The sequence below is a fragment of the Haliaeetus leucocephalus genome, unplaced genomic scaffold (genome assembly GCF_000737465.1).
Source record: "Haliaeetus leucocephalus isolate CR32 unplaced genomic scaffold, Haliaeetus_leucocephalus-4.0 Scaffold848, whole genome shotgun sequence".
Classification (NCBI taxonomy): domain Eukaryota; kingdom Metazoa; phylum Chordata; class Aves; order Accipitriformes; family Accipitridae; genus Haliaeetus; species Haliaeetus leucocephalus.
In genome coordinates, this window is record NW_010973284.1 from 1074626 (window position 1) to 1102159 (window position 27534).

General features: G+C 40.7%; 1 protein-coding gene across 5 annotated transcripts; it reads left to right on the top strand.

Annotated features, from left to right (window-relative positions):
• The first annotated feature begins 2927 nt into the window (after nt 1–2927).
• On the top strand, nt 2928–27534 carry TM2D1 (TM2 domain containing 1). 5 transcript variants are annotated; one of them, XR_775309.1, is made up of 10 exons: nt 2928–3089; nt 4240–4313; nt 6578–6686; nt 11003–11094; nt 14646–14719; nt 15967–16085; nt 20534–20640; nt 20810–21011; nt 22157–22322; nt 27452–27534. XR_775309.1 is itself a non-coding variant. In XM_010582303.1 (7 exons), the coding sequence occupies exons 1-6, from the start codon at nt 2932–2934 to the stop codon at nt 16075–16077; spliced, it is 618 nt and encodes a 205-aa protein (XP_010580605.1). In that variant the 5' UTR covers nt 2928–2931; the 3' UTR covers nt 16078–16085; nt 22157–24454. The 5 variants fall into 5 exon arrangements, 1 of the variants encoding a protein (XP_010580605.1); XR_775306.1 differs by lacking the exon at nt 27452–27534 and having other exon boundaries at nt 22157–24454; XR_775307.1 differs by lacking the exons at nt 20810–21011; nt 27452–27534 and having other exon boundaries at nt 22157–24454.

A 27534-nucleotide genomic window follows, 5' to 3' on the forward strand; every position in this document is an offset into this window, starting at 1 on the left:
GCCGGCAAAGCTCCCCTGCCCGGCTCGGGGAAGGCCCGCAGCGCCCAGGCAGAGCGGTACGGAAGAGCAGGGGAGAGCCGTCAGGTGTTGTGGAGAAAAGCGCAGGAGTGACTGGAATACGGCTGGAGGCTCAGAAAAGGGCAGGGCCTGGCTTTTCCCTGCTACTTCTGAAGACGGGGAGAGGGAAGCAGGGGAGCGGGGGGCCTGCAGGCTGAGGCTCAGGGCTGAAGCTCGCTGACAGGACGGCCGGTCTGGTCGCAGGATGAGTGGTGTGGTCGCAGGGACGAGTGGAAGCTGGTTAGTGAAACGCAGAGCTCGGGAGCCAGGTCAATTTTCAGATGATCCTGACCTGCGGCGTATTTATAAACCATAGGCCTAAACAGTATACCTGTCAACATGGCCACTAAACTCCCCAGTGAGGGCAAAACATGTGCGTAGACTTTATAGAAAAGTTTATTTTTTACTCAGCTGCAGTAGATCGGTGTCCAAACATGAATTCAGAGCTGTTTTGAACTCAGATTCCCACAGAGGCGAGACAGCCTCAGCAGCATGGCCCCTACCACTTCCACAGAAGGGAACGGCAAAAGCCATAGGAGGACAGGGACTTGGACGGAGTTAAGGGATTGTAACACTTCCCTCACAGAGCACCAAACCGGCGATGCACAACTGCCTCTCGGCGCTCACCGCAACCAGCGCTGCTCCCCACAGCACTCTGAAACATGCCACCTTACCTGCGGCTTCTCCGAGAGACAGGGCGCGTTGCCTGGGATGGTGATAAAAGCAAAGTTTTCCTACTGCTAGTTGCCAGATACTGAACAGGCAACATTGTAGCTGAAACTAATTGTGGGAACTGCAGGCACTTTCTACCTCCAAAACCTCTATCTTGGTCTGCTTTTAGATTTTTTAAAGATAGGTATGTACACACACATAAAATGGTCAAATGAAACTCTCCAAAAATAATTTTTATTCTGCTGCACTGTTTCACTAACTCATTTGCAGCAGATCTTACACAGCCCTGCTAGCTGCGCAGGATAAGGACTACAAGAGGTTTGGGAATTAATTTCCCCTCGTTCTAGTGCCCGTTTTGTTTTACTAAGCAATAGCAGCTGCACTAGAGCATGCAACATGCTAAGAGCATATCATTTCATCCTCTTTTAAAAATTCAGATTGCAAATGCCTAACTTCCCAGTCCTTACTCTCAATTTTAATTAATGTAGCGCTCGTAAGAAGTGACAATTTTCTTGACAGTGATGAACAGCAAGTCGTGTATTTATCCATCCAAGAGATGCACTGCAGACAAAAGAGCCAAGCACTTTTCTCATCAGTGCACCTCAGTCTCGATCTCGGAGGGCTGAGTTCATTACCGAGTGCACTCTGGCCCTGGCCTTTCGCTTCCAGTTGCTGAAAGGAGTATCAATTTTCATTTGCATACTTTGTCTGCTGAACTCTAGACTGCCAATTTAGTTTACACAAATCCCCCCAAAAGCTGTTAGATGGCAATATTTCACATCACTGGCTGAGCTCTTTGTCAGCCATCCACACATTTAAATCCATGTTTTTACAGATTCTTTGAATATCTGGGACTGTGACAAACCTTTCATTGGTACTGACAGACTCATATACGAGTCGCCATTCATTCACCAAAACAATGGTCAATAAAACCAAAAAAACTTTCAGAAGGGGTGGGTAGTGATGACGTTCTCTTAAATACTATCTCGGAGTTGCTTTCAGCCTTTTTCAGTTTCTAGGTCCCTACTTGTTTTCCAGGAAATGCTTCTAGAACAGATGTAAACTTAGGACAGTAGTGCTGCCTTTCCTGGGTAAGTTTACCCCAAACAGTCTCTCCATCTCCTATAAACAGCCCAGGATCCCCAGCAGTTCGTAACTGAAAACTGGCACATTCAAAACCAAACACTAGAAAAACATGAAATAACCTTCAAGGATGTGAGACGAGGAAAAGGTTGGTAATCACCACAAAATACCTTACAAAGAGCAAACGCTGATGAAGATAAAAGCTTGCCTGCTCCAGGCATTTAGTATTCATTTAAAAAATAAAATTAAAAGCATTTTTTAACAACGCAATCGCAATTTTACGTGAAAATAGAGTAACAATTTCAAACTATTTCTTTGACCTGACTGCTGGACGCAGTGACAGCACACAAGGCCCGTGCGGCTGCCAGGGCACAGCCCCAGCCCGGGTTTAACTCCCGGTTCAGCAGGACACAGAGCAGCACAGGCCATCCCTTTAACCTCTTCTGTGCTTTTTAAAATGATTTTGAAAGTAGCCAGCAAACTCCAGACAACACCAGGGACGCCCAAGGGTACTCACACCCAGAGGTAAGATTTCACCCGGTGGGGTGAAAAAAAACCAGCTTCGGTATTCGGAAGAGCAGGGAGGGTTCACCTCACTCCTCTCGGGACGTGCCCTCACCCTGCCCGGCCCAGCCTGCCCACCGCTGCCGGCGTCCCCTGCCCGCCGCTCGGTTCCAGGCGCGGGTGTGCTTCCTCCCGCGGGTGACTCAGCTCCCCGCCGCCGGGACGGCCGCTTATCGCCTCCCCCGCACCGCCCGAGGGCCAAACCCGAGGGGGAGCGCCTCACGGCCGACATCTTAAGTGAGGGCAGGTGGGCGCCGTCCCGCCAGGTGCTAGGGGCGGGCGCGGCCATCTTTGCTCAGGGCACGAGCCCGCCGGTGCCCTGCCAGCGCCATCTTGAGTAGGGGCACGCTCTGCCCTCAGCGCTGACCAGTAGCTGCCTCAGGAGCCATATTTGCCGAGGTCAACCCGCCCCCCCAAACCACCCCAAAATCCCAAACCGGCCCCCTCAGCAGCCCACGAACGCCCCTCCCGGCAGGCAGGGCGGCCTCCCCCGGCGGCGGGGCCCGCTCCTCCCCGGGGCCGGCGAGTCAGCTGACGGCAGCGGCGGTTTCCATCATGGCCGCCCGGCCGGGGCGGCTGCCGGCGGGGCAGGGGAGGTGGAGAGGCGCGGCGGAGGCCCGGATCCTGCTTCTCCTCTGGTTCGCGGGTGCAGCCGTGGAGGGAGCGGAGGGCACGGAGCCGCCGCTCAAGTGCGACGAGCTGAGGCTGGGGCAATATCCTGAGGGCGGCCGGGGCCGGGTTGGGGGGGCGGCGGCGGCGGGGGTCGGTTGCTATGGCGATGGGGCCCGGGAAGGCGGAGGGGCTGGCGGCTTCTCGCCCCGGGCCCGGTTTGCCTGAGGGAGGGGGCCGCTTGCCCAGCCGCCTCGGGTGGAGGGGGAAAGGGGAGGCGGAGGGTGTGAGGTGCCTGACAGGGTGTCGGAGAAAGCCTCGGGTCAGGAGCCCCCAGGGGCTCTCAGCTGGAAGGAGCGGGAGAGGGCACGTCTGCAGCGGCCTGGGTTCCTTTCGAGGGTGGTACAGCGTGTGCCTGTGTGCAGGTTTGGGGTGTCTCCTCGATCTGCAACGAGAAGATCCCACGGGAGGAGAGACCCCTCTCCCCCACCCCTCCTCCACCTTCTTATTTTTTGCAGGACACTCGAGTGAGACGCGGTGGCTTTGCACAATGTCGAGTGCTCCTCCACAGTTTGAAGGAGCAGGGCGCAGGTGTTAAAGACTCTAGCTGCGAGGCTCCTGATTCTCCAAAGGGGCATCAGGCCTTCCCCAGAAAATGTTTGTTGATGGTAGCTGACAGTTGTTGATGGTAGCTGACAGTTATTGATGATCCAAAGTGTCAGGAAAGCAAATCTTGGAAAAGTTAACTTCATCTCCTGCTTTACTTGGCCATGGGAGTTCAGACTCTGGAAATTAGTTCCTGGTCAGGTTTTTTTTCTAGTCCAAATTCCTGGCATTTCAGATGTTTGTTTTTAGGCGTTCTTTGAAATTTGTATGTTACTGTAGATTTACTCTTCTCAACTAAATGCCTCAATTTAAAGGTACTCTGATATTGAAATAAGGGAAGAAGACTGGATTAGGTGTGCTAACTTGTTGCCTTCAAATACAGAGGCTGTGACTGATAAATATTGTAGTTCCTTTAGGTAGTGCTGACTGCAGCACTAATTAAACGTGGAGCTTATGCGATATATTGGTGTATTAAATTGGATTAGCAGATTTGCTGTATGGTAATGTGCTGTTCCTATCTTGGGGGATGGGTAGGAACTAACATCAAGGTGCATCTTAAATCCTCAGGGTTTAAAGAGGGTGGAATAAATTACTGTCAAACCTGTTGTAGTGTTTGATATGAAAAATGTTTTCCTCAATTACCTGAACATATATGTGTGATGAGCCTAAAATAGACAACAGTACACAAGAACCTATGAATTGTACAAATCACACAGCATATGGTAAGGATTTCTAACTTATGACATATATTGACAGTAACAACATTTTCCAAGGAAGTGTTCAATTTATGCGTTTTTGTATCTGCTAGATGAGCTTTATAAAACATGGGATTAGTAATATCATTAGTGTGAAAGCCTAAAACATATGTGTGGATTGGATGCTTTACTAAAAATGAATAAATACATTGTCTCTGATTGGTACATTTGTAAGTGAGGTTTCTGGTAAATCTCTTCAATGTATGTTATATCCTCTAGGCTCTGCCCTGCACTACTGTGATTAAACCAAACCGTTCCTGTCATACTGATTTTGCATATACTTATTAGAAGAATTGACACGTGACAGAACAGCCTTCAAAATCTATTTTTTACTTTTTTTTTTAAGGAAATATGGTGCCTTCCATCATCGGGAGTTTTTGGTGCCATGAGGCTCTGTTTTGAAAGCATTTACTTTTATTTTGATGTTAAATTCTGATGTACTTTGGAGTACAACAGAAAAATGCTTAAACTGATCACTTGGTTTACTGCATATGTTTAGCTTTTCTTATGTTTTCAGGCATTGAAATAAATAGTCTCTGTGTTAGCTAGTAGCACTACAGTTTTGCTTTATGTGCACTCATGTTTAAAATACATGTGTATGCTTGTTGTCTTTCATATTTTGTTTTCTATAAACGCTGAATAATTTTCTTCACTGGGATGCTGAAGGATAGTAAAGGTTTTCCAAATTCTTCAGAGACTGGATGAAAGTACTGTCCAAAATGGATCCCTTTTTAAGTTACCCGGTCCTTTACATCATCTTTGACATCATGTCCCTTATTATCAATGTCCAGTCAGTGAGCAGAAAGAATGTTCTGTAGTTTGAGATTGATCACAACTCAAATTGTTAGTTGTCTAACCAGTTACCATGTGATTGTATTTAATAGACTATACATTTGAACAGGACATAAGCTTCAGAGTGGGGAAAGTTGCTAGGTTAATTAATGTTGTTTTCTGTGCCTGTATAGATTGTCCCCACAGTATTTGAGTCGCTTCCTGTTTCAGTATTATCTAAGTAATAACAAGTTAATCTTCTGGATCATGCTTGAAGCACTACTGTTTCTGAACATCTTTCTGGGATCCATCACCCAAACAAATAGGGGTTTAATTCAAAGCATCCAATTAGTCTCATCGAGTAGCAGATTTCAAGTCTTACTGGCATGACATTGACACGAAAGCTGTGGCCTTTTCTATATCAACATATTTAAACTGCTGTGGGTTTCTTCTAAATAAAACAAAGTGCTGCTTTCTTTGCTTAGTTTTTTTTGTTACAACAAAGAATGTAGGTTTTTTGTAGTCATCTTAGGTTAGGCACTTTGATGAGTAAGATCCATATAGAACTTTATGGCAGTTAAGTCCAGACATAGCTCATGGGTTTTGGCTGTTACTAATACTGATGGCCTGAATTTAGTTTTTTCTTTTCTTTTTTTTTTTTTTTTCATTTTTTGGTCCCTATGCAATATGGATAGATATTTAAAAAAATACATATCCAAATCCTAGGCTTCTTGCCTGTAGGTAGTATTGGAAAATCTGGAAAGAAATGTTGAACCTGGCTTGCTGTTTTGTTGGAACCAGCCGACAGGACTCTCAAATACTGAAAACTGATAGAAAGTGGGTAAAGGACTGCGATCCTTCCCTTTAAAACAACAGACTTAAACACTGAAGAGTGACTAATATTCTGGTAATACATTGCAAACTTTTAGCAGATGTCACTTTCTGCTGTGATTTCCACTTTGGTTCTCTTAAGAGTCAAACCTTAGCTTAGAATAATAGAATAATTTGGGTTGAAAGAGACCTCGGGAAGTCATATAGTCCAGCCTCCTGCTCAAAAGCAGCATTGGCACTGAATTCAGACCAGGTTGCTCAGGACTTTGTGCAGTCAGATCTTGAAAACCTCCAAGGATGGTGATGGCACCACCTCCCTGGTATGTCAGGTTCAGATTTCCCATTGACTCGTTAACAGAGCCAAAAAAGGAAATTACAACAGAATTAGAGCAGCAATTAGGTTTCTATATTTTACTTAATATGTATCATGCAGAAAGACAAGTTAGTCATAGGACTGGCTTAAAAAAATATGTTTTTTTTAAAAGTAATATGTCTGTGTGTACTGTGCTATGTATCAAGACTGTTGCATAGTGTAACTTCATTTGTATATTTCACTTGTGTCTTGTCAGAAAAACACTACAGTACCCAATTGGTTACTGCTTAATTTCAAATAATTTTTTTGTCCTCAGTTCAATGTCTGCCAGCACCAAATATAACTTGCAAAGATCACCTTGGCATAGAAAAAGTCTTTACAGGACATGAAGTTGGATTTTACAAGCCTATTCCATGTCGCAATGTGTAAGTACACTATTGTTTTTTGTAATAATTTGTCTTTGTTTTCACAATGAAGTTTTTCTAAAATAGTATGATGTGTTGATAGAAGGAAAAAGAAGTAAGGTAGAATCGTACACACGTTGAAGAGTACTTAATCCTCTAATAAGCACTGTAAGTAGTATAAGGATACAACATGCATGATTATAAGTAAATCTGTCTCAGCCATGGACACATTTGTTTAGTTATGTTTGTATCTTTGCTTTACCTTAGTATTTTACCTTTGCTTTACTTAGTACTTTATTTACCGTGGCAAAAATTTGCCCCAAATGCTGAGGCTACATTTCACATATGCTTAAAATCCGCACAGCTGCTGAAAGGAGCTCCTCTGGGGACACCTCTCCATCCCTTTCCCTGACATACCCGACTGTATACTGAATCGGGCAACTGATCTGGGTTTGAACTAATTTGGATCAGTTCCCCAATCTGAGTCACAGTACAGTTGCTTCAAGTGCTTGTGCCAGCACAAGAATGAGGGCAACTCAAGGATAAGAGAGTGGAGAAAGGAGGGCTGGACTGGGCTTCTCTGTTCAGTGGCAGTACTGGTTCATGCCAGTTCAAAGTGAGCCTGTAGATGCAGCTTAAGTTGTAGTATGCATGAATATTGGGGGAGTTTAAGTCTCCAGTTCCTAAAAAAATATCTTTTAGAGGAACTGTCTATTTTTAAGCAACCTTTGTATTTAACCAAGTCCTCTGTGTCTTTCAAGAGCCTGTTTCTGAAACGTGAAAATGATGGACCTAGTTTTTCTAAAGCACATTGTGAGCAATGGATAGCTCTGGATACCAATAAATGTTCCAACTGGCCAATGCTAATGATCAGCAAACACCTGTCAGTACCATTTGTTTCTCCTTTTTGTGGGATTCACGCCGGAGCCTTTTTCTTTTGTCCTGCTGGAATCTTTGGAAATTAAAACTCCAGTAATATTTGCTGGGTATTCCTTATCACACCAGTGGGCAAATAACTCTGATGTGATACTTACTGCTCAATAATTTGCCTAACTCAGAAGTACAGCTCTGCCTCTTAGTTTCATAAATATTTTCTCTGTATTTAGTCTTCTCAACAGTCAAAGCTCAGCAAATTGAAGAAAACATATTATTACGTCTAATCAAATTTAAATGCTAGCAAACTAGACTTCAGTCACATTTTTGTCCAGAAACAATTGCATTTCAGTCCCATCTGTGATGGGGACTGAGAATAAGATGAGCTATACTAGTTTAATAAAATTGCTTCCTCTTTGGACTAGACAGTAATTCTTACATTTTGAGTTTTTTGTATATTTTTGGTTTAATATATTTTCTAGAAACATTGTAAAATGTAGTTTTTCTTTATATTTATTAATAAAAACCCAAATCTATGTAGGCAGAAGAATGCCATCCTTCTTATGATGTTTATTACTTGATCATGACTATTATTTATGATGAAATAATCAATGGTTACACTGTCAGAAGAACTTGCTGTGGCTTTTCCAGTCCCATGACTGCTAGTATGGCAGAAGGAGAAGAGGACCCTTTGTGGGCTTGCTGAAAACTCCAGTAAAATACAACTGTGAGTGTAGAAAGAGTTATGCAAGCATGCCCTTGATAAAGCCCCAAAGCCAGTTAAAAATGGCAGCAAGGTTAATGTTAGCATCCTTCATGTGTACACTTGTTTAAAAAGTGGTCTAATCACTGATATTTATATGAGCCTTTCATAAGGCATTTTGAATGTTACCTAAGTGTTAGAAACATTATTTTAAGCAGGAATCTCTAGCTTAATATTACAACATTAGGCCTGCCCTTTCTACTGCTATTTTGGAGATTTTTCCAGCATCTTGCCTGAGTTTTGACGGAAACTATATCTGTCTTCTGGCAGAAGTAACTGCATGTGATTTAACCAGAAAATTGGTTTGAGAAGGCATCTTCCCAAAGCAGGATTGTCCTAGCATGGGGACAGCAGGTTTATGTGTATCCCTAGCTTTTGGAAAGGACAAATCAGCAAGTTGTGCTTAGCCAAAACTGTAATTTAGCAACAGTCCAGATAACAGTTCTGGGATCCAGTTATTTTAGAGCAAGACCAGGAGATGTTATATATTTGTATAAGTAGATGTGTTCAATTTCAGTTGCTCCTACTGTAAGTACAAGGAGAAGCTTGTAAGTGCTAATAAGGTTGCTCCAGCAAAAAAGTACTGGGAGTCAAGATTGTTTTGGTTTGGTTTTAATTTGATGTTTTGAAGGTAGATTTTTTTTTTTTTTTTTCCAAATTCTAGAATTCCCTCAATTGGCACTCTGTCATGTATTATGCTTAATATGTGCAGGCCCTGACTCTGCGGACTTGAAATGTCCATTGTTCAAGTATTGCCATTACAGGCAAGGAATCCATAAAATGGTAGTCTGTGAAATTTGTGAAGTTCAGTGTGGACAGGTGTCTGAGCAGTGCTAAGAGACCCCAAAAGACGATGGAAGCCACTGTGACCTACAGCAGTGCCTGGTATCAACTGGTGTGGAAGAGCTGGAAGAAAAAGTCTTTGACATGGCAGCTGGAAGAAACGTATGCAGAAGAAATAAAGATTGGATGAGGCTGAGAAGCAAGAAAAAATCAGAAGAGGAACTGAAAAGAAATTGCATCTTTTACCCAATTCTAGAAGTTCCTTTAGATGCCTGGGATATGTTATTTTTCTGCTTGCTGGTTTAGTCTTCAGTGCATGTTTTTATCTGAAAGAGTAAGTAAGACAAAGGAAATACAAGAGTGGATGCAGCCTTGTTACGGTATTAACATGCTTCCACTTTATACTAGATTTCTTCTGCCTGTCAGTTTGATGTTGACTGGGTTGCAGACTGTTCTGCTTTTAAAAGCATCTCAATGCATAGACGAGTGCTCAGTTTATTACTAGTTTTGATCAGGAGCATCTCAAATTAAACTGTGTTCCCACCTTTTGTGTAAGAGCTCTTTTTATGCTTTAGTGTCCTTGGAGGGTTGTTGACACTTTGTAGTGGATAAAAAATTTCCAACAGTTTACCTCAACTTTTAAATAAAACCATTAGTGTTCTTTACAGTGGAAACAAGACAGTTCTAAAGATGATAATTTACGTTACATTAGCTTCCAGGAATGCCCAGTATGTTCTGTGTTGCTAATAAGCACTAAGTAACAAATATTGAGGTAAGAGTCATGATTTAATCACTTAATGTTGCCATTAAATTTTAAAGTCAGTAAATGTAGATAATAAGCAAAAAGGTAGATCTTTATTTGGCATTGAAAGTGCTTAATAAAGGTGCTTGGACCTTTCTCAGCTACTGTCTTTGTGAAACTCTGTGTTTTATTCAACTGTCAACTAAGAGTTTAATTTGGGCTTATTAAATAATTGCTGGCACATAGTAGTGCACGTATCAAAACAGTGAATTATTGAATATTTTTAAAGTTCTAATTACATTTGGGCTTGCTTTTCTTTTCAGAAGCTAGCTGTTCGCCAATGCAGCAAAGGATGCAGCAAGTTCTAATATTGATAGCTGTATGTTTCTAGCTCACTTATTAGTGTAAAGTTCACATCAGCAGTGACTGAAAGTTACAGGCGGTTAGGTGGCCACATCACTGCAGCAGCTGGCAAGAATGGTGCCAATTAGTGTAAATCTCAAAAAGTCTGTTGCATCTGTTTATTTTGTATGACTAACCGTGGGATGCTTGACTTGTACATCTTTGTACCATCAGCAGTTCTTTTCATTTGTGAGTTTGTGCCGTTTACTACCTTTAGAGTGTAGTAAATAGATACATGACTTACCCTTTTTGCTGAATCCTTCCTGCAGCTTCTTCAGCCAGTGGCCATGGTTCATTTCTCCTTCAGATCTCATTGCAATTGCTGTCTCTGCTGACATCTCACCTGTCTATCCTGTTCCTCTCGATTTGGCTGCATGTGAGACTAATGCCTACAGACAGTATGCATACACCTCTTAGCTTTCTAGGGTTGTCTCAGTAGGGCTGAACTGTTAGGAAATACTCTGTGAAACTGGGAATGTATCAGCAACTGAATTATGTCTTGACAAGAAATCATGATTTAGTTTCAGAATGATCTGTATTCTGTAAGAGTATACTTGAGTTGCAACAGCTGAGGTTGCTTTATGGAGGATGCCTACCCAGTTTGAAAGCTTAACATTATCAATTCTGTGTCCGTTAATTGAAGATAAATAACAAGTCTGATTTTTTTTTTTTTTAAACTGAAGCAGCAGGCAAATGAGTCACTACTTTAATTCTCAAAAGTATTGAGTGAATATATTTTGCAGTCATTGTCTACATTACTTGTTTCTTTGGCAGAAATGGATACTCCTACAAAGTGGCAGTGGCTCTGTCCTTATTTCTTGGATGGTTGGGAGCAGATAGATTTTATCTAGGCTATCCTGCATTAGGTAAGTTTATTTCTTATTTTTTCTTTGAGGTAAAGCTTATTGTTATGACTGAGTTATATGTGTATACTTATATTTTGAGTAATGAAGGCTGACAGTCAAGTTTTAATATTTACAACTAGAATCCTTACTTTATTGTCAAGTAAGGTAAAATCCTGCATTATCCTGAGCCTGCTATTCTGTTGGAGTGAGTGGTGACAAATGGATATATAGTTGTCCAACAGATAAAATCCTAATAAGCAAACATTATTATTGCTATTCATAGTTTTGCTTTATGTTTGCTTTGCACTGATGTTTACCACAGCATTCTTTGTGAGGCACTGAAACAGAAGTGGTTTTGACTCATGTGACAGCTACTTAAATGATGCTTGATTTTACCAGGAAAATAGTGGACAACCTTTACAGTAAACTTAGTGTTTTGGGATATGGAATTTATTCTGGCAAATGCATACCTTCAAGATAGCTCATGGTATTAACAGTTCTGCAGAAGCTGGGACCTTTAATAAGACCTACTTCTGGTTAGTGTTTTTAGGACCTGAATCCCAGGGTGGTGGTGCCACTGGCTTTTAAATAATGGAAATACCTTAGTACGTTAGAACTACTTTCACTGGCTTTGTTTCTGAGCTGGACAAATGGAGTAAAATTAAGTCTAGATAGCATGGAGTAATGAGTTGGAAAAAGCTATACATGTTACTGTCACTTCAGCTAGGAATTCTGAGTTTCTGACCATTAAATGCAAACGCTTGGGTTTTTTTAATAACATTATCTGTCCTTCTCGATAATCTTGCGTTAACATCTATGTCTTTTTTCCCTGAGGTTCTATAATTAGCACTTACTTTGTCCATCTGTTTCAGAAAAAGGTACATTTTTGGAAGCGGTCAATAAGGTCCACCTTTTTGTTATACCACTGGATTTGGAATAATAATTTGCAGTAATTATTTTGTAATATATTGTAGTAATTTAGATTTATAAATCCTCCATTCCTATATAGGAGTTCTTTATGCTCATGCTTGTTAACCCTACTGGAATATACTGTAGCCAGTAACCAAAGTTAAAAGACTTAAAATTAAACTCTTCAAAAGTCAGGTTTTCAAGCTTTTGAAAGTTAAGGAAGACAGAAGCAAATAGGTTACAGTAGAAAAGAAAAAATAATCAATACATTGGATTCCTTGACAGTGGTTGATTGGGGATTTTTTATGTCATCCATGCCTTGGCAAAAAATGATTAAGAAAGGTTAATAGCATTGAAATATTTTGTGCAAGTGTAATGAAGACTGTAAATGTTCTTTGGTTTATTTTTTTCCCCTCTTTTGCTTAAAGAGCGTACAAATACAAACAAGCTATTGAATATGAAGAAATCAGGAAGGCAACCTCTTCCTCTCCCACACACTGTGAACTAAACCATAAGTTATTACTGCGTAAGAGCACTATTTTTTCCCTCTATGCTTTACAGCAGTTTATTTTCTCAGTGTGATCTGCTTGTAGGGAGGGAAGTGAGGAGGAAGAAAAAGATCAACTTTACCCTGCACTTCAGAAATATATGCCAGGTTCAGAAACAGTTCTTTTATATCCAGTAACATAACGGAGCAGCCAGTTCCTCAAGTAAACTGGAGCTGCTGCTGGAACCAAAATACCTAATGACCAAGAAGATGAAAGAGTAGTAGCAATGGTAAGACAACTGCTGGGTTGCTAAAATGCCAACTGGCAGTGAGGTTCAGGACCACAGCTTGAGAGGAGACGGTATAAGGAGTGTCACAAATAAGTATCTTAAATGGTGACTGCACTCGATGCAGGTAATAACAAAGTAAACTGTTCACCAGAGTTTGACATTATTTAATTGTCTTAACTGTTGTTTCCTAAGGCTAGCATTTCTTTAGCTGGCTGTTTCCCTTATGTTTTGTTACGCTGCTGCCAGTACTGATAGGCAGGCTAACTGTGTCTGGCTGCTGCAAGTCTTGCGCATCAGCCACTGGGAACAAACTGTTTTAAAAAATTATATACTTGGGTTTTTGCACATTTAAGTGGCACCACTTTAGTTGTAATATGCACGTAGGCTTTTCTTCTAATCAGCTGAAAGACCATCCTGCTACTACTCTTTCATCTTCTTGGTCATTAGGTATTTTTCCCTGTTCTCTGTGACTACTGTGTTGCTCCATGGAGAGATTTTAAACTGTCTCCCTGGAGTTTATAAATCAGGCTAGTTTCATCTTGTCAACTATGGGAGCTATATCCAGACAGTGGGATGCTCTTCCTGCAGCATGCATGCAGTTATTCCCCCACTCTCCTCCATATGCAGCCTCATAAACAGGGCATGGGGGAGAGGAGGTGGTATGCAGGACAGATTGCTGCTTCTGAGAGAGGGGGAGCACAAAGGAGGAGGCGGAGGTCAGGAGACCTTCAGGTGTTTGACAGAGAGCAGGCCCGTTCTTTGGAAGACAGCTGCGTGGTTTTACTAGCAGGTATTATGCAGCACAGCACAACTTGTGGCTGTGGGGAAGAGGTGCTCTGGGATGCCACACTGGCTGATGTTATCAACATGCTTTCTCTCTTGCCTCAGAAGTGTGCTGGCCCTTGTAAGCACGGTAAGGGTATGCTTTTTAGCAGGGAACTGTGTTTTCCCTATACAGCACAGCCTACAACTGACTTAAATGCAACAGATACGCATTCCTCTTCATACTGTCTATACCTGGGTAAAGAGATAAATGTCTTCACAATGAGTATCTCATTCTCAAAATAACCTAGAGGTTTGCTGAAGTTCAGCTGAAGTATTACTTACAATATATATAGTACTCATTGCATTATATTTATTGTACAAGAAACTACTGATATTAAAAAAATAATAAAAATTAAGACAGCCTCCTTCTTTCGAAGGCATTTTCCAAATGAAGTCTGCCTTGCATGGCAACTTCCAATGAAACATTCATCTGTTAGTTGCGATTCCCATATATTTTCTATTAATCTTTCATTTATTCATAGAAAAATAACATTTTTGAATACTGGTTAAAAAGAAGTGTAAATATATATGTATATATATTCAAAATAAATTCCAATTTCAGCAAAAATATAAAAATTATACAAAGGATTGTTCTCCAAAGAGCATGTTCTGAAAGTCAAGTCAGTATGTGCTACAATTCATGAGATGGTAGAAAGTCTCTTTCTATTCGTAAGTAAATTTTGCACCTCAAGTTGGGATTTTTTTCTGTCTGTGCCTCAGTCAAAGAAAGGAAAATTTCCAGTAACTTGCTTATCAACTTTTGCCTGCCTTTGTTTAAGAATATTTATCTGTTTAAAAAAAAAAAAAAAAGTTAATGTTTAAAATCTTTACCGTGTATTCAGGATGTAGAAATATGAATATGTGGTGGTTTTTCCCTGGTAATTAAAGATCTTTTGACTTTAGGTCTGTTTCTAGATGCATGCATATATATATATATATACACACACACATATATATTTTGCAGGGTGGGGAGAAAGTTGGGATGTGATTGCCACCAGAAACCTATGAACTTCATAGTGACTGGCTTAAAGCTCCAGTTAAATTTTATTTTCCTTTTTTAGGTTTGTTAAAGTTCTGCACTGTAGGATTTTGTGGAATTGGTAGCCTAATTGATTTCATACTTATTTCAATGCAGGTAAGTCAGGGCTTTCAAAACAAGATACAAATCTGTGTTTGTTAAAGCTTTGATTTGATTGCTAATTCTTTGTTAGCATTTTAGCCTTAAGAACCTTTGTGTATTGAAAAATAAAGGCATTTATTTTAGCTCTGTTTGTAGACTGATGTTGTAGAATATGGACACAAAATATCAATATATTTATTGTTTGAATTAAAAAATTAGATTAGCTATCTATAAATACTTGTAATGAATAGCTTGGAAGATATAACACCATCAATTCACTTTGTCAGAACCTATGACCTCTTTGTGACACAGTGTTGGACTTTGCATGAGTTATCCTGCTGTTCCCAGAATCCTAAAGTTCTGTGTTTGCATGTGCTTTATGCTGATGGAGTCCATCATCTGGGGTGTCCATGCAGTGTGCAGGAGAGAAGGCATTGCCGCTTATTTTTTCTGCCCCTCCTCCAAATACAAGTCCCATATCACCTGAGAGCTGTGACTCTGGGATTCATGATGGTTAAATCCTCAGCTGGGGTGACGTCTTGTGGCGTCATGACATTGCAAAATTGTCTTATTATATAGTGCATCCATTTAGCATGAATTGAAATTGCCTATGATGAACTTAAAATGCATTGTGGAGATAGGAAATGTTTGTGTGGGTTTATAGAAAAATATTTTTAAAGTATGCATCTTTGTATGTACATATTTTAAATGATATGCATTCTCAAATTCCTTTCCATGCTATCGCAGTGATCTTGCCTCAGATCACTTACAGATACAGCTGAGAGTATCTTTCTTCTCTCCTTTATTCATCTCCCTGGTGACCCCACATCAATTTAGCCTTTCCAGAACAAAAAAGCCATGATCTTCTCTCCTTCTCTCCATTCCTTACCTGTGCAGTATTTCAAAGATACCTGTCATCAACCTAATTCTCTCCTGCCTACCCTCCATCATCCAAGAAAGGTGGTTTGGAGCCCACTCATTTGTTAGCCTGATTTTGTGACTCAAATCCGCATCGGCTTAACCTAGTACCAGCGCCTGGCTGTGTAATTTGGTTGATTAGAAGCCCTAGGGAAATGTTCCTCCTGAGACAGTGCTCGCTAAAATAGTTAAACTACAGCATAACTTCAAAATAAATCTAGTTTCTGTTTGACTAATTAAGCATGACTAATTTTATGATGGGAAAATTAGCAGTAATTGAGACATTAGCACAAAGTGTATATTTCACTTCATGTTGAAAAGTCTTGGTTCTTTTTCTCTTGTAGATTGTCGGACCTTCCGATGGCTCTAGTTACATTATAGATTACTATGGAGCAAGGCTTACACGGCTCACTATTACCAATGCAACATTCAGGAAAATGCAGACCTATCCTTAACCCTGGCAGTAAGTGTCACAAATGCATAGGTGCATTTTATTGTTACAGATGGATCCAGTCGTCCACTGAAATTGCTGACGACTTATTAATTACACTTCATCAGAACTGCATATTAAATGTACATCGAACAAAGATGATAAAATATGAAAATTCCTCAAGTGAGTGAGTTTACCTGAAAGGTGCCGAGTTTCTTTGTGACTGCTCTGTTTCTGTGAGCACAGTTTGTTGCTAAGTTGTAACATTTGTGAAATGTGCAGACTTTTACAATTTGCACTGATGTTGTTCTGTGTCTGTAAGTATAATTTAGAGTGTTACAGAGAGGTGGAGAAAGAGTTGTTCAGAACAACTATGCTGATATTTAGTCCATTGAAATTGATGAGAGTTTGAGCATGGATGGGCCAGGATTACATTTGGTGTCTGTTTTCATAACTATGTGTGGCATTTTGTAAATGAACTTAAATATCCCAAACCACAGAAACTGCCTTTCTTTCTATCCTGTTAGTTAAAATCCAGATGGCCCTAAATCTTGTGCTGGTGTATTCTGTGAAATTCTATTAATTGAAATAATTATTTCTGTAAAGCTTAAAGACAAATTTTGGTCAAGTTGCAAAATTTGGTCAGTGCTGATCAACAGTAGAAATACGGATGCATAAAAAATGGAACCGTAGATGACACATCACAAAAAAGGAGGGTGCATGCTGGGGTGCCCTGAGGTTAGAATAGGAAATAATCGTTCTGCTTATTTTGATTTTTTTTTTTTCTTTTCCCCTTCCTTGCAACCATCCATGGTGAAATACATCCTTTTCTGAAAAGAAATCGGTGCATGTGTTTTACAGCTACAGAATGTCAAAAAAGTGAATTCTTTGTACTAATAAAGCCCTTAAAAGGTTCTGATTTTAGATCAGTTGTGTTTCAGTGAAATAAATTCTGTGTCCTTCAAAGTTGTTTGACCAAAGTCCTTAGGACAACCAAGATTTACCTAGATGTTCCTTTAAAGAAAAGTATATACACACAGAGACAGAAAACATGTCAACAGAATCTTCATGTTATTTGACCAATTTTAAACATTCCTTTCACCTTCTAATGAAAACCAGCAGTAACGTAGTGAGAAATCCACATGATATAAACTTTAATGTAGATTTTTTTTCAAAAATTTGGGCTATTCTTTTGTTTTTCAGATGAAACTTTCAAAATGTTATTAATGTGTCCACAAGTGGTATTTTTAAGGGAATTACAAAAAATGAGATTCCTAAATTGATTTTTAAAAGTGCAATTTGTGGGTTTTACTCTCTTTTAAACCTACATTGGGACTGTTGCACAGAAAGCTTTGTAAAGCTGTTTTTTTCCAAATCAGTGTAACCTGACATACCACGTAATGAGAATAAACCACAAAGAATACTTTGTGCTTAACATTAATTCTTTCCTTTGCGCAAGAAAGACGGAGTTTTGGAATACTTGCTAACATGCATTTTACTTGTGGGTTCAAGGAGACAAGAACGCTCTGTTAGCTTTGTTCACTTGCCTGATATTTGTTGCATCTCCCTTTTGTCTCTCTTTCACTGAATGCTCTTTGTGCATGTCAGTTTTGTTTCCTGAAATACTTTCAAAAACAGACAGGAAGTGGATGGAAAATAAATGTTTCAATCAAATAAAATCTCGTGGCTAAGATCATCCTGTGACTTGTCTGCTTTTTGTTTTTTAACCCTGAAGCTGTGAAAATAGGAAGATACCATGGACATTATAATAAAAAAAATAGCCTTGGGCAAATCATCACACCAGATTTCGTTCTAAAATCTGTCTCCACATGTACAAGTAGCAGAGGGCTTGACTTTCAGCAGTCCATCTTGTGCTTCATTATCCGTAAAAGAATATGGGAGCTATTTTGTCTGAATCAGATGAAAATATGATTAGTTATGAGGCCCATCAAATAGTTTGTTAATCCCAGAAACCAAGTAGCCAGCAGAGAGAAAGATTTGTTATTCCAAGTTACAGCATTTCTGTAGAAACAGAAGATGTGTGTCAACCAATCCAGGAAATAAGAACTGCTATGGGATTCTTTCATCCCGATGCTCTCTGGTTTGTGATACCAGTGCATGCTCTTGTCAGGACTGCACTGCTTTGTCCTAGCAGTCAGAATGAAGCCACGGGTGACCAGACAGAGCAATGTTTCGAGCCTTAGCAAAAATTTATTTCTCTTCCCTTTAGATGGTATTCCACTTGATCCTCTATCTTGTACTAACAACTTTCCACTTCTTTCACAGCCCTCTCCTTTGTCTGTGAAGCCTTTTAGAAATCAGTGCCACAGATGGCTTAACCTTTGAAACTTGGATACTGTTGGAATTATGATATATACCTGAACACTCATATCTGCCTTTCTATAGGCTTGTTTAGTTGCCTAGCTGAAGTTTAGAGAGAGTTAACTGAGTAAGCAGATAGTACTGCAGGCCAGTAGAGAGTTAGTGAGGTCTTTGTTTTCATCTTGTAATTGTCAGATATGGCATGTTTACCATAAGGGCTGTGAAAAGTGTGATGCAAGATGTAAAGCTGTCCCACTGTGTTAATAATAAATTGGCTACAGTAATATTTATCAAAATGTCTGTCCTACGATGATTTTCTGTGTTGCTGCCTGCTTTAGCTTTCTCCTGTCAATCAAGTTGTCCATCCTAGTGTTTCTGTAGTTCTGATTGCTCTGACTCCGCTGGAATAGTCTTCTCTCTGAATTGTTTTCCCCCAAACAGTTGCAAAGCAATAAAAATGATTAGACAATGTACTATGTCATCCTCCTGCCTCGTTCCGAGATAAAATGATAACTGCTGGCCTTGCAGGTATTCAGGAATCCTTTCAACATTCCAACAAGACTGAGAAGTATTATTCTGTATCTGTAAAAATAAAGAACATAAAAAGTAAAGGCCAGAGTTTAAAAAAAGAATTTGAAGTGCCTAGCCTTTAAAAACCTGTATAAAGCTATTCACTGAAGATGCTGCAGATCTATGCCAGGAGTTAAATCCAAATCTTCTCTAAGTACCAGTGCAGTTCAGTCATTGCAAAAATGACTCCATAAACCTGTCCCTTTTTTTTTTTTTAATGTCCGTTTTAGGATTTTCTGCAACGTGCTTAACCATGATCTGAAAAAGCAGTAGCTGGTAGAAACATTCAGCTTTGGGCACTTTGTATTCACTCACACAGTGCAGAAGTGGTTGTACTTAGGTGTGCTTACTGTATTAATAAATTACTCTGGATTGTATTTGTTCAGATAGGTCAACCTGTGCATCTTTCACTTGTGTTTAGAGCTCGTTTTCCAAAAGAGCGGATTTAGAGATATTTTAGAACAAAATCTCTTGACTAGTTACTTCTCCTGTGATTTAAATCACAACTATGCTATGGCAACTTCCTGTGACAGTATTTTGTTATCGTAACTGTTTTCCTCTCCACCACCACCCACCACTTACTACATGAAGATATCACTTCTGCTTTCAGGACCTGATAACACCTTAAATGTTAGGTTTTATTATGTTTCCAAAGATGTATTACTGTATGTCTGCCAGTAAAACTTCTCAGCTCCACAGGAAGGTCTTTGTGTTTGAAATGCTCCGTTAGAATTTTTTTGGAGAACATCTGTTGTCACCCCATCAAGAATTGTTTCCTTTGTTCCTCAAGAGTATATTCAGTTATATTTGCTTACACAGCTATGTCTATTCAGACTTCTTGCATCTCTTCTCAGTGTTTTGGGGTTTTTTTATTTTTAGATTCATTAGGTGTTTAGTCCATTTCTGCACTGAGAGCCATTCCTGTTGCTTGCTCTGCAGTTTTCAAACCTGTTTCCTCCAGAAAATGATGTTGAATACAATAAGGTTGGGTGCTTAAGCACCCAGTTGGGGAAATGCCAAAGGCAGGGTTTTGCAAGCAACCATACGTTTCCATTGCCTCATAGGACTGTCACTAATTGTGTGATTGCCTATTATTTCACTAATACATCATACAGTCTTTCAAACTCAGCGTCATCTCATCCCTAACTACTTACTTTGCCATTTTCATTATTATGCATGGTCACTATATGGCTTCTTTAAAAAAAATGCATCATTTTAGTTCATTTAAATCATGCTTTTTAACCAGCTACTATGTTCTGGGTTCAGCCTGCATCAGAGTCTGCCAAGAGGTGAAATACAAGAGATTATTCTGTTTGCATCTTCTGCCTGAATTTGAGGAGAAAAAATAGCTTAACTTTAGGCATATGCTTACGTGTTTTGCTAGACTGAAATTTGATCAAGACTCTTCCCACTTTCTTCCTCTCAATCCATCTGTGTTACCCAAAGAATGTTTCTAATCTCTGTGAATTATAAGAGAAAATTGCGTTCTGTATGGAAACCTTAGTACTGACAGTGTAAGTAAGTGATTAATAATATTTGATACAGCTCTACGACATCCTATGTGTCACAACTTCTTTTTTTCACCTCAGAGCTGCTTTTCGTTGACTCTCGTTCATGTATCAGCTACCTTTGGACATCCTGCCACAAGTTCTCAAAGTACCTCTAGGAGGAATTGGACTCTTCAGAGTTGAATCAAGTATGTAGAAATGTCACGGCATCAGATCAGGGTATCATTTATATATACGAAGCAAAGACACATTGGGGAGCAGTAGATGTTAATAAGAGGGGATTGTAGGCTTCAGTTTCTGCAAAAGTATGCCTGAAACCTAAAACCGTGTTGTCTCTTTGCCTTCTGCTTCCTGAAGGTGGAGCCAAACCCCCTATCAGATCTCCAAATCTTCTGAAGTTGTTCTTTATCATACAGCAAGGACTTAGCACTCCGGTATTTTTCCTTGCACAACAGAGAAAACTGGAAAGTGGATGTGAGGATTCTGTCTGGCCAAGATGCATTTTGCACTATGCTTACTCTCTAGACCTAAGACTGTGGCAAAGGAAAAGAAAGGAAATGTAAGAATAAAAAGGGCAGTCTCAATGCTGTTTGCACTGTGTGTGATGAAGATCTAGTTCCATAAACTCCCAACAAAATAGTGTTTAAAAAAATACTGCTTGTCTCAAATACAAACTCCTTGCTTTTCCCAGGATTTCTGATTCTTACTCTTCGTGCTTCATTATAATCTCAAACACTCATGCTCCGATAATTCTCCATTATACATTTGAATGGCTGCTTTCAAGACTGCAGTGCTTTCTCCGAGAAGCACAGTTCTCAGGCTCTGCAGATGCGTATGACACAGCAGAATTTTAGGCAGTATAAAAATTATAAAGATCAGTTTCCATTACTGTAATTACTATATAAATCCTATCTTTAAGAGGCTTAGAACAGGCCTATTTAACCTTGGTTTGAGCTGAGGCTTGGTCCAAGTCTGATAAGTTGAACACCAAATTCTTTTTCCTTTTTTTTTTTTTTTTTCTTTTCTCTGCAGCATCGTAACTTAGCGGGGAGTGGGGCGGGGAGGGAGATGGATCCAGCGCATCCTCTCTGCTCTGACAGGGTGCTGGCTGTAATCGGGCAGTATACCTGTCCCCAACCAACAGCAAGACTAAACGAGATGTGCATTTTGTTACATCTGAAAAGCACCGTTTCTCCCCTTGGAACCTGTGGCTGCTTCTCTTACACAGCTGTACTCCAGAACAGGTGTGTGAGACGGCTCGGAGGCAGATGATCCACAGAGTGCAACTAGAACCGTCAGATCCTACACTCTTTGCAGGGCTGTAGCAGTAATTACCATCTTTTATGTCATTTGCACCACCTCGATGAAAGCGAAGGTGTTGGCTGCCCTGGTGCTTCCCCTTCGGGTAGCTGAGATGCCTGGAGCTGCCTCCAACTGCCTTTCAGGTCAAAGCATTCAAAATTGAGAAAGAAGTTGGCAGCACTATGTGCAGAGGTTGGGGATATCCTGCTCCATTGCTTAAGCATGCCAGACTTAGCTGTAGGCCAGAGAGCAGCTTTGATATGGATAGCCATTACTTGCTCAAAAGAAAGTCTGGCACAGCATTTTCCATGTCATGAACCTGTTCTGCGGTGGGTGCTTTGCCCCCTAGTCAGTAGAGCAGTAGGAATGAATTTATTAATGTATTCTGTTTCCTTTACACAGAGTCTTCTTCAAAGTTCCTTGGATTTACCGTGGAGAAAACATGGCAAGAACATGTAAGAGGAGATCACTGCCTGCGAAGAACTGACTGAGTGTTCACCTTGAGCCTGACAAGACTGCCCACCATATGGATTGTGTTGGCAGAGGCAGAAGCCTGGGGAATGCAGAGGTGGGGGGTAATTTTTAGGGCTTGCATTCCATGGTCCCATTGATTATAACCCTATTAAGAGGATGATGCATGCGACTTTTAAGTTATTTTGTTAACTAAGTGTAAGCAATGGATATGTCATGCTAACAAACATAATTGCTGGTGTGTCCAATACAGTATGTAAGTACAGTATAGTGAATTTAAAAGGTTGTGGTAATCTAAGAATGTTAAAAGGGAAACGTGTGCCTGGGGGGTGTGGGGGTTGGGGAGAAAAACGACTTACTTGACATTCACTGTCTTCCTCCCAGCTCCTTTGCTAAAGTAGGAACAGAATCGGAACAAAAAAATGTTTGTTTTACAGCTGTACCAAGTTACGGCGTGGACTTGTGCTCCCCCCCTCCTCTCCCACTTGCATCAAGTACATCCTGTACTTTTGGCAACATGTTGACTGGATATTTAAAAGCTGTGAACTGTTCTGAAAGTTTCACATACTGGGTTATGGGCCATGTGTGTTTGATCAAAATTCAATTACTGCACTGTACCATGCTTGGAAACCTATCATCCCAAGTTATGAAGTATGACGAAATAGGCTAATCTAATTGGTTCAGTATGGGAGCAGTATCAACCAAGCTTGTTATGATAAATAGCTTCCTGTGTTAAAGGTTCTCTAGAGCTTAAGTATCTTGGCTCACCTCCCTCTACAAAATAAGAATAGTGTTCCCTGGGAACAGTTACATCACTGTCCCTCTCCTACATTCACAATTAAAGGTTTGTGGATTTTTTTCATCTTGTTATTCCTTGAATAGATAAACTGTGGCCATCTACCCCATTCCCCACTTCCATCTCCTTCCCCTTTCCTCAGGTTAGGTCATGTTGTGCTTACTGTGAGTCTGCCTGGTCTGTTTCAGGGCTAGGTAAAGGCAAGCTTGACCAGGATGCCAAAACCCATCCTGGGCCGGAGGCTGGGATTTGTGTGCTGGTGTCAGTGCATACAACATGTCTGTTTGTATAAAGAGTTGGAATTTTTGATGTTAAGTTAAACGTGGAAGCACTTTAATCTTTCTAAGCATCTAATAAAAGAACTTTTGTATAGCGAATTTCATACCTATGGATGTGCTATTATCTTCTTGAAACTGAAATTTTAGTTCATCAGTAGTTAAACGCAAATCCAATGTGCAAGTGCTGGATTATGACCAGGGAAGGACTATGTTCTAAGCCTGGATTTGTAGTCACTAAATTTGTCACTAAGACAGTGAGCTGTCTCCCATGAGATGATACTGGCTTCGTGATTTTATCTGGTCCATCTTTGGCAAGAAGTACTTAGCTGGGATTTTGATGTCACAGTAATAGACAGTGTCAAGGGGAAAAAAAAAAACCAACATGGAAAAGTGGCTCCTTATGCTCTGGCGATTCAATTTTTTTTCCTGTCTTGAACCACACCCCCTATGTGCCTCCTAACTGAGAAATCCCCTTCAGGCAAAACAATTGTGTGATGATCATTTTGCAAAGACATAATGTAGGCCTGATATTGCAAGAGCCTTTAACGTTGATGAAATTTCTCCAAAGAATAAAGTTATTCACTTACTTAAGGGTTGGTAGAATGAGTCCTTATGTAAGTGAGTCTTCGTATTAGCCCCAAGACTGCCTAATACCTGGATTAAGCCTGTATGGTGATTAATGCCTATTTACTATATCTGTTATCCCACAGCATTTTGCTCTTCAGCCTTGATTAAGCCCTTTGCTTTACCATTTAAAATGTCCTGCTTAACCTTCTGCTTACAAACGTACACAGTGCTGAGGTCTGCATTTTTAACTAGAGCAAGTTCTACCATAAATAATAGCATTTAATTTTAAAGTGCAACAGCTACAGTCACCACTTGATTAAATGACAAAGAACAGCAATAGCAAATGGGGGAACATAGAGTTTTTCACAACAAATGTCTACGTCCACGTGAGAGAAAAAAATATACCTTCCTGCTGCTGATTAGCACTTCCTGTGCAGTTCTTTATTTTACATGTTTATAGAAAATTATTACCAGAAGAGCCTAAAACAGTGACTCTCTGCGATTTCCCCAAATATCTTTTGAAGGAGATAAACTAGATTAATCTCTCTTTATGAAGTTCCCACAAGAAACCTCACAGACACAGTAGCTTTACCTTCAAAAATAGAATGTGACTGTAGGCACTTATGCTAATCTCTTTTTTGGCAAATCAGCTTTTTTGTATTGAATCTTGCTTGATTGAATAGCACTGGAGCTGCCAGAGTAAATGCTATTATCAATGTACAGTAATTAAGGAAATAGTCCTTGTCACTCCAACAGTGTCCAGGCAGTGCCTCTGTAATAAAGTTAAATGATAAAGAAATCTCTTCAAGGTGTAGATGCTGGACTGGGGGAGCTCTAGACATGCAGTAAAATAATGCAGTGTAGGTGCAGGGGGTCGGGAAAAGTATAAATGCCCATGGAATTCATGCTAAATGCATGTTTGATGCTAAATGTCTAAATAGATGCTCAGCACTAAAACACATAATTGTTTAATTTGTCATGTAATTTCCTGACTCAGGGCAGTTGAACATCTCCCAGTCTCCACCCTTAAAAAATGTGTGTGAGGGAGAGGAGGGGGGAGACCCTTCCATCATTCAGCAACTTCAAAGATCTTTTCCCCCTTCAGGCAGCAGCCTGCACAAATGATAAACCTTGCTGTAAGATCAGCAGAGCCGGGCTCTGCCAAATCCATTTGGGGAGAGAATTTCAGTAAAAAGGACTTGTCATTCCTTCCCCCGCCCTTCCGTTTCACTTGAAACTTTACAGCCTAGAAGTACTTTGGTGGTTCGCAATTGTTCCTGCAGCACCCGAAGAGAGAGATTCCCCAAGGAGAGAGGAAAAAAAACCTTTGGACATCTTCTGTATTATAACCTTATCGCATGCACCAAGAAATGTAGTAAAGTAGGGTAATTCTCATATACCAGAAATGCCACTTAATAAGCAGAGAACCCTGATCTATGCTGCCGGAGTTTTCTCAGTGCTGCTCAGCTGCAGCCCCACGTAGAGATCATTGCAGTAAACTGCTCTGGCCTAAGACATGCTGAGGTCTGCATTCGATAGCAAAGATCTTTTGTCCGACGAAGGTACACGCAGAAGATATGTTGTTTAATGGGCAATAAATAACAAGGGAAGGTATTTAATCAAGTGTGCTGGGAAATACTGCTCATGTAAAAATACACACATTTCAAAAGATGTGGCTTGGGAAGGGAACGCTCAAAGGGATGTAAGGGAAAGGCAAAAGAGTCCATAGCGAGGCTGCTAAATTTCATCCCACTACTCTTAAGACACATGCAGAAGGATTCTGGCCCCTATACTGCTTTTTGCCAGCAGCCTATGTCTTATCTAAACTCTGTATAATCATTTTCATATTTCATATATCTGGCAGTTTTGCTTGGGCGTATGTTACCGGGGATTTTAACATTCCCTGCAACGCTCTGTTTTAATGCATTGACATTCTGAAGGCTGGGCATCGTAACCTCTCCATTAAATCTTTGACACAATGAAGTGTCTTCTAAATAAAATAATTCAGAGGGATCGATCCAGTGAACTTTAGGGTGCACCTTTTCAATTATTTTTTAAAGATGGGAGTGTTTTGTGCATATTGAGCACCAGGTTTGTGGGGCTGGGAGGGAGGGGAGTCACGTCTTGAGAGGGGACCTGAGCTCCACTCCAGCAGGAGCTTACAGAAATGCTCGGGGGGGAGCGAGCACGCGAGCCATTCCCGTGCTTCCAGCATGACTCCGGACTTGGCTCTGCTGGATCCAGGCCTCTTTTCTGTTGTATGTAAAACGTTAATGTTCTATATATTGTTCCAAAGGATTTGTGTTTTTACATACCCCTAGCTCGACCTTCAGAACTGTCTGCTTGAATCTGAGCAGAAGTGCTCTGGTCAGAATTCAAAAAAAATGATAGCCCAGGCAGCGGGTTTTTTAATTGAGGCATGCCAAATACCAAAGGCAGATGCTTTTTCATTCTGTAGCTCCTGGATACGCGGTCTACTTTTCGGTTTCAAGGACAAAGGAAACACTTATCCAATTAGATGAGGCATGAGATTGTGACATACGGGCTCTTTCCTTAAATAAAAAAATGTTGGAAAAAGATATTTGACCCTAAGTCAATAAGTGCTATTAAAATAATGAATACTCCATAAATCCAACCATATATACAGCCTGTGTTCAAAGCTGCGCTGTTTTTGTCACTGAGAAGACTGCGAGACGGCCCAGCATAAAACCCCACGCAACTCACTTGTCCAAATCGCATTTTGAAGGCCTTACTTTTAAAACAGGATATACAAAAGTGTAAGCCAATTAAACTGCGAGGCAGACTTCTGCTATCTTCTGCCATTTGACATCTCTATCGAGTCAGCTCGGATGATATCAAACATGATTTGGTTGTCAGAACAGCTGAACTTCCCCCACACACTCAGCAAAGACGAAGGAATCTCTGGCTCCTCTTACGAGGCTCGTAGGAACCGATTTTTTTAATAGGAATGTGGCTTGCCCAAGGTAATGTGATTTTGTCTGCCATGGGGAGGAAATGGTTAATGCTTTATACACATCGCACCTGAATCTTAAGCGTCCTAGAAGCACACTTGAATTTCTGCACGAGGAGCATCACATGTCCTTGTCGGAAGCTGGGTGCGTCGGGGTCTGCGTCGTTTCGCTCCCTGTATCTGGAGATGGGGGCAATAGTTAAACTTCAAAATAATTACAGCTCTTCTGTTTCCAGCCTCAGAGCCGTGATGTGTTTACTCTAGTCTTAACAGTTTACCAGGCAGCTGGAACTGTTGACTGATAATTGCTGCGAGTTTCTGATCCTCCAGAAGAGTGAAGAGCCTCCTCCGTCCTCCGCCTATTGTTCGTACAGTTTGCTTTGCCGAAATTACTGAAATTAGTGTTATCAACGCTGCACGGAGGACTTGAGTCTCAGGTGCTGGGAATTAACGTCTCCTGTTTAATTACATCAGTTTACAATCTGATCTGCTATCTGTCCTTCCTCGTATAGCGTTGCTTAAAGCAAAATTGCAATCTCTCATCAGACTGGGTGTGGGGCTGAGTGATACTGGAAAAATGGAAGTGACTGGAAACATTGCTCTTGTTCTCCCAGCCAGGCCTAGCTGCCATTTTGATTCCTCTCCACCTTGGTGGCTGTCTCCGGACCTTCACAGCCTTCATCCTGCCATACACTAT

What these genes read in the sequence shown, in the direction of transcription:
- TM2D1 (XM_010582303.1), top strand. Translation starts at nt 2,932, where the DNA reads ATGGCCGCCCGGCCGGGGCGGCTGCCGGCGGGGCAGGGGAGGTGGAGA. An exon ending in GACGAGCTGAGGCTGGGGCA is followed by an intron (nt 3,090 to 4,239) that starts ATATCCTGAGGG and finishes AATTACCTGAAC; the next exon opens with ATATATGTGTGATGAGCCTA. An exon ending in TCATACTTATTTCAATGCAG is followed by an intron (nt 14,720 to 15,966) that starts GTAAGTCAGGGC and finishes TTTCTCTTGTAG; the next exon opens with ATTGTCGGACCTTCCGATGG.